Consider the following 17458-nt stretch of genomic DNA (forward strand, 5'->3'; position numbering starts at 1 on the left):
AGAAATACTGAATGGAGTTATTTAAGCTGAAATGAAAAGACACTATACAGTCACCTGAAAACATACAAATGTACACAACATACTGGCAAAGGTGAAAAATATGCAGTTAGACTTTTTTAAAAACCTCCAATTCTATAATAGAATGGTGTGTTAATCAGTCAACTATAGCATAAAGGTTAAAAGAAGACTATTAAAAATAACTATAACTACTATAAATTATTAACAAATACACATATTAAAAATAGGTCAATTGTAGCATCAGTGATGTGAAACTGAGAAATATAAGGATGGAGCCTTTGTAGGTGATTGAAGTAAGTTGCCATAAGCCTAAAGTGGACTGTTTTATCTATAAGATATTTTATGTAAACCCTATGGTGTCACAACAAAGCAAAAACCTGGATTAAATTTACAAAAGATACAAAGAGGGGAGTCAGAGGATACCACCACCAAACTTTACCAATTCATAAAGGTAGGCAGAAACAGAAGGGAAAAGAAACAATGGAACACAAAACAGCCAGAAAGCGATTAATAAGATGGCATTAGTAAGTTCTGACATACCAATAACTACTCTAAATGTGAATGGATTGAATTCACCAGTCAAAAGTGATTGGATGGATAAAAACAAGATCCAACTATATGCTGCCTACAAGAGACTCACTTCAGCTTTAAGGACACACATAGGCTCAAAGTAAAGAGATTGAAAAAGGCATTTAATGTAAGTGGAAACCAAAAGAAACAGGGACAGCTATGATTATATCAGACAAACTAGATTTTAAATCAAAAATGGTAACAAGAGACAAAGAAAGTCATTACATAATAATAAAGGGGTAAAATCATCAAGAAGATACAGCAATCATAAATATACACAAACTCACCATCACAGCATCCAAATATATTAAGCAAATGCTAACAGATCTGAGAGGGGAAATAGATAGCAGTACAATAATAGTAGGGAACTTGAATGTCCTGCTTTCAACAGTGAAATAAGTACATTATCCAAAGACAATGGTATGACACTAGAAATCAACAACTTGAGGAAATCTGGAAAATCTACAAATGTGTGGAAACTAAACAGCACACTCTTGGCAAGTCAATGGGTTGACGAAATCAAAGGGAAATCAAAGAATACCTTGAAACAAATGAAAATGGAAATACAACATACAAAACCTATGGGATTCTTTAAAAGTAGTTCTGTTAGAGAAGTTTAGAGTGATAAATGAATATTTCAGGAAATAAGAAAGATCACATATAAGCCACCTAACTTTATACCTAAAGGAACTAGAAAAAAAAAAAAAAAGAACAGTTAAGCTCAAATTAGTGGAGGGAAGAAATAAGAAAGATCAGAGTGGAAATAAATGAAATAGAGATGAAAAAAAAAGCAATAAAAAAGATAAGTAAAACTAAGAGCTGATTTTTTAACAAACAAAATTGACAACTCTTAATGAGGTTCAAAAAAGTAGAAGACTCAAAATCAGAAATGAAAGAGGAGAAATTACAACTGATAACAGGAATAGATAATTTCCAAAGACATACAACCTATGAAGACTGAATTAAGAAGAAATAGAAAATTGAACAGACTAATAATGAGTAAGGAGATTGATTCAGTAATGAAAAACTTCCCAACCTAGAAAACTCCAGGACCAGATGGCTTCACTGGCAAATATTACCAAAAGTTTAAAGAATTCATGCCACTCCTTCTTGGGGTACCTGGGTGGTTCAGTTGGTTAAGTGGCCAACTCTTGATTTCAGCTCAGGTCATGATCTTGTTGTTGTGAGATAGAGCCCAACATCAGGCTCCAGGCTGAGCATGGAGCCTGCTTGAGATTTTCTTTCTCCCTCTACCCCTCTCCCCTGCTTGCGCTCTCTTTCTTAAAAAAAAATGTTAAAGATGATAGAGGAGTCTCAAGTAATGGGTAAGTAATATGTATGACAACAAGTAAGCAATACAAAACTAGTCAGTATTATAAAGATAAAATAAATTTCAAGAGTCTGCTGTCTCTTCAAAAAAAAAAAAAAAAAAAGAACGTTAAAGAATTCCACTCCTTCTCAAACTCTGCCAAAAAGGCTGAAGAGAAAGGAACATTTCCAAACTCATTCTACAAGACCAGCATCACCTGCTACAAAAATGAAAACTATATACCAATATCCCTGATGGACACAGATGCAAAATTCTCAACAATGTATTACCATGCCAAATTCAAGAACTCATTAAAAGGATTATACACCATGACCAAGTAGGATTTATCCCTGGAATGCAAATATGGCTCAATATATGCATATCAATACATGTGATACACTAATTAATAGAATGAAAGTTAAAATTTTATGATCATCTTAGTAGATACAGAAAAACATTTGACCAAACACAACATCCTTTCATGATAAAAACCTCAACAGTTTGGGTATAAGAAGAAAATACCTCAGCATAAAAAGGGCCATATGCCACAAACCCACAGCAATTATACTCAATGGTGGAAAACCAAAACCTTTTCCTTTAAGATTAGGAACAAGACAAGGGTGTTCCTTCTCAACACTTTTGTTCAACATAATCCTGGAAATACTAGCTAAAGCAATCAGGCATGACAAAGAAATAAAAGGCATCCAAATCAGCGAGGAAGAAGCAAAATTGTCATTAATTGCAAATGATATTGAAATGCAAGTGACATTGAAAATCTCAAAGGCTCAACTAAGAAAAAGTGTTGGATATAATCAATTAATTCAGTTAAGCTGCAGGATATAAAAGCAATAAACAGAAATCAGTTGCATTTCTATATATGAACAATAAAACATCTGGAAAAAAAAAAAACTTATCCCAGGAGTGCCTGGCTGGCTCAGTCAGTAGAGCATGTGACTCTTGATCTCACAGTCTTAAGTTCAAGCCCCATATTAGGCATAGAGCTTACTTTAAAAAAAAGTAAAATGAATGAATAAATGAAACCTATCCCATTCACAATAGCATCACAAACAATAAAATACCTAGAAGTGGAAGTGGAAGATTTGTAGAATGAATTCTACAAGACTTTGTTGAAAGAAATCAAAGAAGACATAAACAATTGGAAGGACATCCTGTGCTCATAGATTGGGTTAGTGTTAAAATTCCCATGCTACTTGAAGCTGTCTCTAGATTCAATGCAATTCTTGTAAAAATTCCATGGTATTTTTCACAGAAATAGAAAATACAATCCTAAATATTGTATAGAACCACAAAAGATCCTGAATGTCCAAAGCAATCATGAGAAAGAACAAAATCTGAGGCATCTCGCTTCCAGATTACAAAGTTTTGTTAACTAAAACAGTATGGTACTGACATAAAAATAGACACATATGCAAATGGAATAGAAGAGAGAACCCAGAACTAAACCCCCATATATACAGTCAACTAATATTTGATAAGGGAACCAAGAACATGCAATGAGGAAAGGATTGTCTTTTCAACAAATGATGTTGAGAAAACTGGATAAATACATGCAGAAGACTAAAACTTAACCCCTATCTTACACAACTCACATAAAATACCTTGAAATGGATCAAAGACTTAAACATAAGACCCAATTTGGTAAAATTCCTGGAAGAACACATCGGGAAGGAAGTCCTTGACATTGGTCCTAGCGATGGTATTTTGGATATGACACCAAAAGCACAAACAACAAAAAAATTTAACAAGTGGAACTACATAAAACTTGTGCACTGCAAAAGAAACAATTAATGAAATGAAAATGTAACCTACAGAATGGAAAAAAAATTTTTCAAGCCATGTATAGGATAAAAAGGTAATATTCAAAAGATATAAGGAATTCACACAACTCAATAGCAAAAGACAAATGTTTTTACAGGCAGAGTATTTAGGAGTGCCTGGGTGGCTCAGTTGGTTAAATGTCCGACTTCAGCTCAGGTCAGTGGTTCATGGGTTTGAGCCCCATGTCAGGGTCTGTGCTGACAACTCACAGCCTGGAGCCTGCTTCAGATTCTGTGTCTTCCTCTCTCTCTATCTGCTTCTCCCCTACTCTCTCTCTCTCTCTCTCTCTCTCTCTCTTTCTCTATGAAAAATAAATAAACATTAAAAAAAATTTAAGGCAGAGTATTTAAATAGACATTTTCCAAAGACATACAGATGGCCAACATGTACATGAAAAGGTGCTCAACATCACTAATCATTAAGGAAGTGCAAATCAAAATCACAATAAGATACCACTTCACACCTGTAAAAATGGCTATCATCAAGAAGACAAGAGATAACAAGTGTTGGTGAGGATGTGGAGAAAAGGGAACACTTGTACACTGTTGATGGAATTGTAAACTGGTTTGGCCACTATGGAGAAAAATATGGAGGCTTCTCAAAAGAATTAAAAATAAAACTACAATATACAATCCCACTTCTGGATATATATCCGAAAAAAGTAAAAACAGGTTATCAAAGAGATTTATGCACTCCCATGTTTATTGCAGCATTATTTATAGCAGCCAAGATATGAAAACAACCTAAGTGCCTATCAATGAGTGAATGAATAAAGAAGATGTGGTGTATTATAGTCAATGGAATACTATTCAGCCATGAGAAAAGAAAAAATCCTACCATTTGCAACAACATGGGTAGACCTTGAGGACATTATGCTACATGAGATAGGTGAAGCAGAGAAAGGCAAATACTGAATGATATCTCATATATGTGAAATCTAAAAAAAAACAAAAACCAAAAACTCGACAGTGGAATGCTGGTTACCAGGGCTGGGTGGTAGGGGGAATCATGGAAGAATGGAGAGATGTTGTTTAAGGATACATACTTACAACCAGTAGATAAATGAGTCCTAGAGATCTAGTATACAGAACGTGATTATAGAAAACAAAACTGTATTGTAAACATTAAAGTTGCTAAGTAGCCAGATCTTAATTTTACCCATCGCAAAAAGAAATAATTTTTTGATGTGATAGAAGTATTAGCTAATGATACAATGGCAGTCATACTACAATATAAATATATCTAATCAATATGTTGTATACCCTAAACTTCACAATGTTGTATGTCAATTATACTCAGTGTTTAAAAATTAAGAGAAAAATAAATGTAGAAAGAGCCACTTCTGATATAAAATATTTTGTCCTTACCACTTAAATATTAATTTGGGAGTAATGTTCTCTTTGGGGTACTGCTTTTATGGATAAACATTTTTCAATGTTGGAACCAGCATCTATAACAAGTCTAAAGCTAAAGATAGGAAAAAGGTGATAAAACAGTTGTAGAAAGGAAAGGATAAAACACTTTAGAAAAAAAAAGAAAGAAAGAAATCTGTTTTAACATGTTAGAGTTCTACCAATAGTAGCTCAGATGCAGAGATAGTTACCTTGAGAATTTTAGTCATCTCTTTGCTTCCTTCTTCTTTGGAATTATAACTAGTAATAACTTGTAAAAATCTACAAATAACTAAATGCTACTGCCTTTCTCTGTTTCCACTTCTTAGTCAACCAAATTTGACCCTTATCTTACAGATAACAATAAGGTGTATAAAGAAAGGTTGATGGATGGAGTGAAGACATACAGAGGTGAGTGAGAAGCATGCCAAGAAAGAGAAAACATCTTCAAGCTTTTGCATTTACTTTTCTAAAATCTCTCTTATTTCTCAATGATTAGACTGCTAATTATGTTATTCTATTTTTTTTAATGAGCTGTCATTCTTGGTTGTACACAGTCACATTTGGGAAAATAACCTACACTATTTTGTCATTGTAGCAAATTTCAAGTCTTATTTAATGGTAAGAAATTTGTGTATTGGTTGTCTCTTTGCTATAACTCATCAGTCTTGCCTGCTCTTCTCTCTCTTCTGGGTAAACTCATCATACAAGTTGCTATAATAGTGTTTTCTGGAAAGTTGACAGGGAGAATTTTTCTATTCTTCATCCTTAGCTAATTCTTTTGATCACTCCACGAACTTAATGGTAACACTCCTTTTTACTTCCTATTTGTGTTTCTTGATTTATATGACCAAGCAGTTTTCCCTCTTTGGCATAAATACAAATTTATTTTGTTATCTCTTTCTTTCCTAAGGAGGAAAGGTTAATGTCAATAAAATAGATGATGCTCTTGAAAATATGGAATTCCCACTTGAAGAGGAAGAAATTGAGAAATTGTGCAATCACCTGCCAGTTGATGGTGAGCATTTCAAGTACACAGTGCCCTGTAAGGAAATTTTTGTTTTTCTGTAGGAAGATCTTTTATTATTATTATTATTATTATTATTATTATTATTATTATTATATGAAATTTATTGTCAAATTAGTTTCCATACAACACCCAGTGCTCATCCCAAAAGATGCCCTCTTCAATGCCCATCACCTACCCTCCCCCTCCCTCCCACCCCCCATCAATCCTTAGTTTGTTCTCAGTTTTTAAGAGTCTCTTATGCTTTGGCTCTCCCCCACTCTAACCTCTTTTTTTTCTTTTTTTTCCTCCTCCATGGGTTTCTGTTAAGTTTCTTAGGATCCACATAAGACTAAAACCATATGGTATCTGTCTTTCTCTGTATGGCTTATTTCACTTAGCATCACACTCTCCAGTTCCATCCACGTTGCTACAAAGGGCCATATTTCATTCTTTCTCATTGCCACGTAGTACTCCATTGTGTATATAAACCACAATTTCTTTATCCATTCATCAGTTGATGGACATTTAGGCTCTTTCCATAATTTGGCTATTGTTGAGAGTGCTGCTATAAACATTGGGGTACAAGTGCCCCTATGCATCAGTACTCCTGTATCCCTTGGGTAAATTCCTAGCAGTGCTACTGCTGGGTCATAGGGTAGGTCTATTTTTAATTTTTTGAGGAACCTCCACACTGTTTTCCAGAGCGGCTGCACCAGTTTGCATTCCCACCAGCAGTGCAAGAGGGTTCCCATTTCTCCACATCCTCTCCAGCATCTATAGTCTCCTGATTTGTTCATTTTGGCCACTCTGACTGGCGTGAGGTGATATCCGAGTGTGGTTTTGATTTGTATTTCCCTGATGCTGAGGGATGTTGAGCATCTTTTCATGTACCTGTTGGCCATCCAGATGTCTTCTTTAGAGAAGTGTCTATTCATTTTCTGCCCATTTCTTCACTGGATTATTTGTTTTTCGGGTGTGGAGTTTGGTGAGCTCTTTATAGATTTTGGATACTAGCCCTTTGTCCGATATGTTATTTGCAAATATCTTTTCCCATTCCGTTGGTTGCCTTTTAGTTTTGTTGATTGTTTCCTTTGCTGTGCAGAAGCTTTTTATCTTCATGAGGTCCCAATTGTTCATTTTTGCTTTTAATTCCCTTGCCTTTGGGGATGTGTCAAGTAAGAAATTGCTGCGGCTGAGCTCAGAAAGGTCTTTTCCTGCTTTCTCCTCTAGTGTTTTGATGGTTTCCTGTCTCACATTCAAGTCCTTTATGCATTTTGAGTTACTTTTTGTGAATGGTGTAAGAAAGTGGTCTAGTTTCATTCTTCTGCATGTTTCTGTCCAGTTCTCCCAGCACCATTGGTTAAAGAGACTCTTTTTTCCATTGGATATTCTTTCCTGCTTTGTCAAAGATTAGTTGGCCATCCTTTTGTGGGTCTAGTTCTGGGGTTTCTATTCTATTCCATTGGTCTATGTGTCTGTTTTTGTGCCAATACCATGCTGTCTTGATGATTACAGCTTTGTAGTAGAGGCTAAAGTCTGGGATTGTGATGCCTCCTGATTTGGTCTTCTTCTTTAAAATTACTTTGGCTATTTGGGGCCTTTTGTGGTTCCATATGAATTTTAGGATTGCTTGTTCTAGCTTCAAGAAGAATGCTGGTGCAATTTTGATTGGGATTGCATTGAATGTGTAGATAGCTTTGGGTAGTATTGACATTTTGACAATATTTAGTCTCCCAACCCATGAGCACGGAATGTTTTTCCATTTCTTTATATCTTCTTCAATTTCCCTCATAAGCTTTCTATAGTTTTCAGCATATAGATCTTTTACATCTTTGGTTAGATTTATTCCTAGGTATTTTATGCTTCTTGGTGCAATTGTGAATGGGTTCAGTTTCTTTATTTGTCTTTCTGTTGCTTCATTATTAGTGTATAAGAATGCAACTGATTTCTGTACCTTGATTTTGTATCCTGCAACTTTGCTGAATTCATGTATCAGTTCTAGCAGACTTTTGGTGGAGTCTATCGGATTTTCCACGTATATCATGTCATCTGCAAAAAGTGAAAGCTTGACTTCATCTTTGCCAATTTTGATGCCTTTGATTTCCTTTTGTTGTCTGATTGCTGATGCTAGAACTTCCAACACTATGTTAAACAACAGCGGTGAGAGTGGACATCCTGTTGTGTTCCTGATCTCAGGGGGAAAGCTCTCAGTTTTTCCCCATTGAGGATGATATTAGCTGTGGGCTTTTCATAAATGGCTTTTATGATGTTTAAGTATGTTCCTTCTACCCTGACTTTCTCGAGGGTTTTTATTAGGAAAGGATGCTGAATTTTGTCAAATGCTGTTTCTGCGATTGACAGGATCATATGGTTCTTATCTTTTCTTTTATTAGTGTGATGTATCACGTTGATTGATTTGCTAATGTTGAACCAGCCCTGCATCCCAGGAATGAATCCCACTTGATCATGGTGAATAATTCTTTTTAGAAGCTGTTGAATTCGATTTTCTAGTATCTTATTGAGAATTTTTGCATCCATATTCATCAGGGATATTGGCCTGTAGTTCTCTTTTTTTTACTGGGTCTCTGTCTGGTTTAGGAATCAAAGTAATACTGGCTTCATAGAATGAGTCTCATAGAATAAGGGAAGGAAGTTTTCCTTCCCTTTCCATTTTTTGGAATAGCTTGAGAAGGATAGGTATTATCTCTGCTTTAAGTGTCTGGTAGAATTCCCCAGGGAAGCCATCTGGTCCTGGACTCTTATTCGTTGGGAGATTTTTGATAACTGATTCAATGTCTTCGCTGGTTATGGGGTCTGTTCAAGCTTTCTGTTTCCTCCTGATTGAATTTTAGAAGTGTGTGCATGTTTAGGAATTTGTCCATTTCTTCCAGGTTGTCCAGTTTGTTGGCATATAATTTTTCATAGTATTCCCTGATAATTGCTTGTATTTCTGAGGGATTGGTTGTAATAATTCCATTTTCATTCATGATTTTATCTATTTGGGTCATCTCCCTTTTCTTTTTGAGAAGCCTGGCTAGAGATTTGTCAATTTTGTTTATTTTTTCAAAAAACCAACTCTTGGTTTCGTTGATCTGCTCTACAGTTTTTTTAGATTCTATATTGTTTATTTCTGCTCTGATCTTTATTATTTCTCTTCTGCTGCTGGGTTAGGGGTGTCTTTGCTGCTCTGCTTCTACTTCCTTTAGGTGTGCTGTTAGATTTTGTATTTAGGATTTTTCTTGTTTCTTGAGATAGGCCTGGATTGCAATGTATTTTCCACTCAGGGTTGCCTTCACTGCATCCCAAAGTGTTTGGATTGTTGTATTTTCATTTTCGTTTATTTCCATATATTTTTAAATTTCTTCTCTAATTGCCTGGTTGACCCATTCATTCGTTAGTAGGGTGTTCTTTAACCTCCATGCTTTTGGAGGTTTTCCAGACTTTTTCCTGTGGTTGATTTCAAGATTCATAGCATTGTGGTCTGAAAGTATGCATGGTATGATTTCAATTCTTGTATACTTATGAAGGGCTGTTTTGTGACCCAGTGTGTGATCTATCTTGGAGAATGTTCCATGTGCACTCGAGAAGAAAGTATATTCTGTTGCTTTGGAATGCAGAGTTCTAAATATATCTGTCAAGTCCATCTGATCCAATGTATCATTCAGGGCCCTTGTTTCTTTATTGACCGTGTGTCTAGATGATCTATCCATTTCTGTAAGTGGGGTGTTAAAGTCCCCTGCAATTACCACATTCTTATCAATAAGGTTGCTTATGTTTATGAGTAATTGTTTTATATATTTGGGGGCTCCCGTATTCGGTGCATAGACATTTATAATTGTTAGCTCTTCCTGATGGATAGACCCTGTAATTATTATATAATGCCCTTCTTCATCTCTTGTTACAGGCTTTAATTTAAAGTCTAGTTTGTCTGATATAAGTATGGCTACTCCAGCTTTCTTTTGCCTTCCAGTAGCATGATAAATAGTTCTCCATCCCCTCACTTTCAATCTGAAGGTGTCCTCAGGTCTAAAATGAGTCTCTTGTAGACAGCAAATAGATGGGTCTTGTTTTTTTATCCATTCTGATACCCTGTGTCTTTTGGTTGGCACATTTAGTCCATTTACATTCAGTGTTATTATAGAAAGATACGGGTTTAGGGTCATTGTGATGTCTGTAGGTTTTATGCTTGTAGCAATGTCTCTGGTACTTTGTCTCACAGGATCCCCCTTAGGATCTCTTGTAGGGCTGGTTTAGTGGTGACGAATTCCTTCAGTTTTTGTTTGCTTGGGAAGACCTTTATCTCTCCTTCTATTCTAAATGACAGACTTGCTGGATAAAGGATTCTCGGCTGCATATTTTTTCTGTTCATCACATTGAAGATCTCCTGCCATTCCTTTCTGGCCTGCCAAGTTTCAGTAGAGAGATCCGTCACGAGTCTTATAGGTCTCCCTTTATATGTTAGAGCACGTTTATCCCTAGCTGCTTTCAGAATTTTCTCTTTATCCTTGTACTTTGCCAGTTTCACTGTGATATTTCGTGCAGAAGATTGATTCAAGTTACATCTGAAGGGAGTTCTCTGTGCCTCTTGGATTTCTATGCCTTTTTCCTTCCCCAGATCAGGGAATTTCTCAGCTATGATTTCTTCAAGTACACCTTCAGCACCTTTCCCTCTCTCTTCCTCCTCTGGAATACCAATTATGCATAGATTATTTCTCTTTAGTGCATCACTTAGTTCTCTAATTTCCCCTCATACTCCTGGATTTTTTTTTTCAACGTTTATTTATTTTTGGGACAGAGAGACAGAGCATGAATGGGGGAGGGGCAGAGAGAGAGGGAAACACAGAATCGGAAACAGGCTCCAGGCTCTGAGCCATCAGCCCAGAGCCTGACGCGGGGCTCGAACTCATGGACCGCGAGATCGTGACCTGGCTGAAGTCGGATGCTTAACCGACTGCGCCACCCAGGCGCCCCACTCCTGGATTTTTTAATCTCTCTTTTTCTCAGCTTCTTCTTTTTCCATTATTTTATCTTCTAGTTCACCTATTCTCTCCTCTGCCTCTTCAAGCTGTGGTTGTCTCCATTTTATTTTGCAGCTCGTTTATAGCATTTTTTAGCTCCTCCTGGCTGTTCCTTAATCCCTTGATCTCTGTAGCAATAGATTCTCTGCTGTCCTCTATACTGTTTTCAAGCCCAGCGATTAATTTTATGACTATTATTCTATATTCACTTTCTGTTACATTGTTTAAATCCTTTTTGATCAGTTCGTTAGCTATTGTTATTTCCTTGAGATTCTTTTGAGGGGAATTCTTTCATCTTCATTTTGGATAGTCCCTGGAGTGGTGCGGAACTGCAGGGCACTTCCCCTGTGCTGTCTTGAATAACTTGAGTTGGTGGGTGGGGCCACAGTCAGACCTGATGTCTGCCCCCAGCCCACCGCTGGGGCCACAGTCAGACTGGTGTGTGTCTTCTCTTCCCCTCTCCTAGGGGCGGAATTCACTGTGGGGTGGCGTGACCTGTCTGGGCTGCTTGCACACTGCCAGGCTTGTGGTGCTGGGGATCTGGCGTATTAGCTGGGGTGGATCGGCAAGGTGCACAGGGGCGGGAGGGGCAGGCTCAGCTCGCCTTTCCTTGGGAGATCTGCTTTGGGAGGGGCCCTGTGGCAGCGGGAGGGAGTCAGACCCGCTGGAGGGACGGATCCTCAGAAGCACAGCCTTGGGTGTTTGCGTGGTGCAAGCAAGTTCCCTGGCAGGAACCGGTTCCCTTTGGGATTTTGGCTGGATGATGGGTGAGGGAGATGGCACTGGAGAGCGCCTTTGTTCCCCGCCAAGCTGGCTCAGCAACTCTCCCTCCCGTTGTCCTCCAGCCCTCCCGCTCTCTGAGCAGAGCTGTTAACTTATAACCTTCCGGATGTTAAGTCCTGCTTGCTGTCAGAACACACTCTGTCCGGCCCCTCCGTTTTTGCAAGCCAGACTCGGGGGCTCTGCTTGGCCGGCAGGCCGCCCCTCCGCCCCGGCTTCCTCCCTCCAGTCCGTGTAGCGCACACCACCTCTCCGCCCTTCCTACCCTCTTCCGTGGACATCTCATCTATGCTTGGCTCCGGAGAATCTGTTCTGCTAGTCTTCTGGCGATTTTCTGGGTTATTTAGGCAGGTGTGGGTGGAATCTAAGTGATCTGCAGGACGCGGTGAGCCCAGCGTCCTCCTATGCCGCCATCTTCCCACACCGAGCTCTGTAGGAAGATCTTAAACATACTTACTAATTTCATGGAAAATGCCAGAAGTTTATAGATACCCAATCCTAAAGAATGGAGATATATTGTCTCAATATTAATATTAATCGGGGCGCCTGGGTGGCGCAGTCGGTTGAGCGTCCGACTTCAGCCAGGTCACGATCTCGCGGTCCGTGAGTTCGAGCCCTGCGTCGGGCTCTGGGCTGATGGCTCAGAGCCTGGAGCCTGTTTCCGATTCTGTGTCTCCCTCTCTCTCTGCCCCTCCCCCGTTCATGCTCTGTCTCTCTCTGTCCCAAAAATAAATAAACGTTGAAAAAAAAAATATTAATATTAATCTTAAATAAATATAAATATTAAATTATATTAAATCTATTAAATATAAATATTAACTATTATAAACATTTATAAATAATATTTATAAAAATATTATAAATAATAAATATTAAATAAAGATTAATATAAAATATTAATCTTAAATAAAATATCAATAATTGCTTATATTGCTGCTTGAAAAGTTCCTATGCCAGAGAATACCAAAATGAGATGAAAATCAGTGTTGGGATCAAGTAAACAAGTTAAAAAATTAAGCTAAACAGGGGCACCTGGGTGGCTCAGTCAGTTAAGCATCCGGTTTAACTGATTTGGGCTCAGGTCATGATTTTGCAGTTTGTGAGATCGAGCCCCATGTTAGGCTCTATGCTGACATTGCAGGGCCTGCTTGGGATTCTCTCTCTTCTTGTCTCCCTGCCCATCCCCCAACCAAATGAATACATAAACATGTTAAAAAATAAAAGTGAAAAAAAATAAAGCAAACAAAAAAGTATTTTTGAGGGGTAGGGAGAGAAAATTATAAAGGAATTCAGAAAGCAACAAAAAGAAATGGGGAAGGTTGCTGGAAACTGTTAAATGTTATTTGTACTATTGTAAAATATATACAGCATATATCTAACTATCACATTAAAATTAATTCACAGGTATCAAACTTTAAATTACACAGAAATTACCTGCCCCCTCAAGACTATGATCAAATATGTTTTAGGTGGAGGCTACGAATCTTAATTTTATTTTTTAAATGCTTATTTATTTATTTTGGAGAGAGAGAGAGAGGCAGGGCAGGGCGCGAGCAGGGGAGGGGTAGAGAGAGGAGACACAGAATCCGAAGCATGCTCCAGGCTCCGAGCTGCCAGCACAGAGCCCGATGTGGGGCTCAAACCCAGGAACTGTGAGATCATGACCTGAGCCGAAGTCGGAAGCTTAACCAACTGAGCCACCCAGGCGCCCCTATGAATCTTAATTTTAAATAAGCAACCCCCACTATAGTTAATTTGTTGAAATAGCTAACCTTTATGATATATAGAAAAATATAATTAGTATATTTATCTAGGATTAGCACTTCTTGGCATGGTTTTCAGCAATAGAATTTGATCAAAGCACTCTATTTAAGTCTTAGTATCTTGAGCATCTTAACATCTTTAGTATCTTGAAATGATTCTGTGGATTAATTAATAGTTTGATAAGCATCCTAGAAGTGTTGGTTTACGAGTTTATCTAATATGATCTGATCAGGCTTGAAATCAAGCGTTGTCAAAATGCTTGTCAAAAAAGTAGTCTCCTATTTCTTGTCTCAAACTATTTCTTTTTCACATGTGTAACACATGAGCCAGACAAGATTATAAAACTCCTGTTGGAATTGGAATATGGCCCCACCCTAAATTATCTGGAGGGCAGTCTAGCTAAAAACCTCAAAATAAATATTATTGCCCCTGCTCTGTAAAACAGGTTACCAAGAACTGACTTTTAAAAATATAACCAAAGAAACAAAGATACCCAAAGAAATCTAAGGAACAAAGAGATAGAGCACTTTAAATAAATTTCTGTTTTAATTCAATGCTCTATTGGTCATTCTGAAATTGTTCATAACCCAGTGGTTGCTCTGACGTTGGTAATTGCTGCAACAGAAGCAGAGACTTCATGTTGTTTGCTTTGTATTTCTAGCACTGAAAATAGAGCCTGGCATGTATGTAGGCATCCAGCAAATACTTTTTGGTGAGTTAAAAAATGAAAAAATCAGCCTGCATCAAGGTGCTGCCCGAGATCTTACATTTTGGGACACTGACAAGTCTTGGCACGCCCTCAACTCCTGGTAGCCCCTGAAAACAAAGACAGCTTAGATAAACACATGGGTTTGAGAAACAACCAGGAGTTCACACTAAGCTGAACAAATAAGGTTTACCTCCTACATAAGACCACTCTATCGAGATGATGACTGATAAATGGATAAAGAAAATGTGCTATATATATATATACAATGGAATATTATTCAGCCATAAAAAGAAGAATGAAATCTTGCCATTTGCAACATGGATGGAGCTAGAGAGTATAATGCTAAGAGAAATAGGTCAGAGCAAAACAAATAGCATGTGATTTCACTCATATGGAATTTAAGAAACCAAACAAACAAGCAAAGAGAAAAAATAAGAGAGAAGCAAAGCAAGAAATAGACTCTTAATTATAGAGAACAAACTGACGGTTACCAGAAGGGAGGGAAGTAAGGGAAGATCAAGGTGTATACTTGTGATGAGCACAGGGTGATATATAGAAATGCTGAATCACTATATTGTACACCTGAAACTAATACAACACTGTTAACTAACTATAATTAAAAACTTAAAATTAAAAAAAAGTAAAAAAGACTAAAAGAGGTGGCTCTTTTATGTAATGTACAGAAACCTGCAGAGTCAAGGAAATTGAAGGAGCAAAGGAATATGTTCCAAACAAAAGGACAAGATAAAAGTCCAGAAACAGACCTCAATGAAATGGAGATAAGTGATTTACCTGATAAGGAGTTCAAAATAATGATCATAAAGATGCTTATTGAGGTCAAGAGAACAATGCACAAACAAAGTGAGAATTTCAACAAAGAGATAGAAAACATAAGAAAGTACCAAAGAGAAATCAGAAAGCTGAAGAATAAAATAACTCAGCTGAAAAATTCAGTAGAGGGGTTCAACAGTAGACTCAATCAAGTGGAAGAAACAACCAGCAAACTCAAAGTACAGGGCAGTGGAATTTACCCAAATAGAAGAGCTAAAAGTAAAAGAATGAAAAAGAGTGAAAATAGCTTAAGGGTTTTATGGAACACCAGGAAGTGGACCAATGTTCACATTATAGGGCTCCCAGAAGGAGAAGAGAGAGAGAACAGGACAGAAAGCCTATTCAAAGAAATAATGCCTGGAAACTTCCCCAACCTGAGAAAAGAAGCAGACATGAGGATTCAGGAAACTCAGGTAGCCCCAAATAAGATAAATCAAAGCTAGCCACACTAAGATGCATTACAATTGTTAAAATCAAGGGGTAAATCTTAAATATGGAAAGAAGAAAACAACTTGTTATATACAAGGAAAACCCCATAAGACTATCAGCAGATTTTTCAGGAGAAACTTGGTAGGCCAGAGAGGAGTGACATTATATATTCAAAGTGAGAGAAGAAAAAAACTTGCCAACCAAGGATGCTCTACTTGGCAAAGTTGTCTTTCAGAACTGAAAGAGAAATAGTTCTCCAGACAAGCGGAAGCTGAAGGAGTCCATCACCACTAGAGCAGCCTTGCAAGAAATGTTAAAGAAACTTCTTCAAACTGAAACAAGAGGGTGCTTAACTAGTAACAGGAAAACATATGAAAATGTAAATCTCACTGCTAAAGGTAAATGTACAGTTAATTTCAGAATATTCTAATGTAATAGTAGGGGGTATATCACTTACAAATCTAGTATGAACATTAAAAGACAAAAGTATTAAAAATAACTATAACTACATTTTTAGTTAACAATTTGTTAATGGATACACAAGGTAAAGGATGTAAGTTGTGATAACAAAAACATAAAAGGAGAGGAGAATAGAAATTTATACCTTTGGTATGCATTCTTAGTTAAGTTCTTATAAGCTTAAAATAGACTATTATGAATATGTTTTATGTAAGCCTCCTGGTAACCACAAAGCAAAAACCTACAGTCAGTACACAAAAGAGAAAGAGAAAGGAATCTAAGCATAACACTCCTGAAAATAATCAAATTATAAAGGAAGAAATCAAGAGAAGAAAGTATCAAAGGAATTATGAAACAGCCAGAAAATGATTATTAACAAAACGGCAATAGGGCACCAACTCCCAGCTCTAAGATGAGTAAGGACAGAGGACCTAATGAAAAATAAGGTTGATAGCACTGTATTATATAATTGAAATTTGCTAAGAGAATAGAATTTAAGTATCCTCACACACACAAAAAGACAAATATAATTGATGATAGATGTGTTAGTTCAGATGGGGGATTCCTTTCATGTATACATATATCAAATCACCATGATGTACACCTTAAATATATTACAATTTTATTTGTTAATTATACCTCAATAAAGCAGATATAAAAAAACAAAAAATGGAAAGAATTTCTCTTCTTCCATTCTGATGAGTGAGGAACACAAAAAGAAAAAGGAGTAGAATAGATGTCTCTATCTTATTTAGATTTTTTTCTTTTTTCAACCTTTTGCTTTACAGTATGAAAATAAAATATCTAATTAGAAAAAAATTTTAGGCCACTGCCAAATCCTTATACTTTACTCTGCAGTTTAAGAATTTTATGTAATGGGAACCTGAATTAGTCCGCTCAGGCTCCCATAACAAAATACCATAGTCTGTGTGACTTACACAGCAGAAATGTATTCTCTCACAGTCCTGGATGCAGGGAAATCCAAGATCAAGGTACTAGCTGATTCAGTTTCTGATGGGGATTGTCTTCCATGCTTGCAGAGGCTGTCTTCTCACTGTGTCTTCACATGGCAGGGAGATAGGAAAGAGGGAGAGAGACAGGGAGAGATACAGGGGGAGAAATGGAGAGACAGAAAGAGAAAGAGTTATCTTCCTCTTCCTATAAGGCCACAGTCCTATCAGAGTTGGGCCTCACCCTTATGACCTCATAACCTTAATTACCTCCTAAATACCTTATCTCCAATCAGTCAAATCAGAGGTTAGGGCTTCAAACTAGGAATTTGAGGGGACACACTTCAGTCCATAGTGGAACTATACCTAATTTTTGTCTTGT

The 17458-nt window shown here is 37.2% G+C and overlaps 1 protein-coding gene across 5 annotated transcripts in view; it reads left to right on the top strand.

Annotated features, from left to right (window-relative positions):
• EFCAB3 (EF-hand calcium binding domain 3) overlaps positions 1-17458 on the top strand; it is a 143150-nt gene that overhangs the window by 13729 nt on the left and 111963 nt on the right. For all 5 annotated transcript variants that reach the window (XM_045489345.1, XM_045489347.1, XM_045489349.1 and 2 more), the window contains 2 exons: positions 5485-5538; positions 6041-6145. In XM_045489345.1, coding sequence (XP_045345301.1) covers positions 5485-5538; positions 6041-6145 — 159 coding nt within the window. The remainder of the gene's footprint in view (positions 1-5484; positions 5539-6040; positions 6146-17458) is intronic.

Source organism: Leopardus geoffroyi, chromosome E1 (assembly GCF_018350155.1).
Source record: "Leopardus geoffroyi isolate Oge1 chromosome E1, O.geoffroyi_Oge1_pat1.0, whole genome shotgun sequence".
NCBI lineage: Eukaryota > Metazoa > Chordata > Mammalia > Carnivora > Felidae > Leopardus > Leopardus geoffroyi.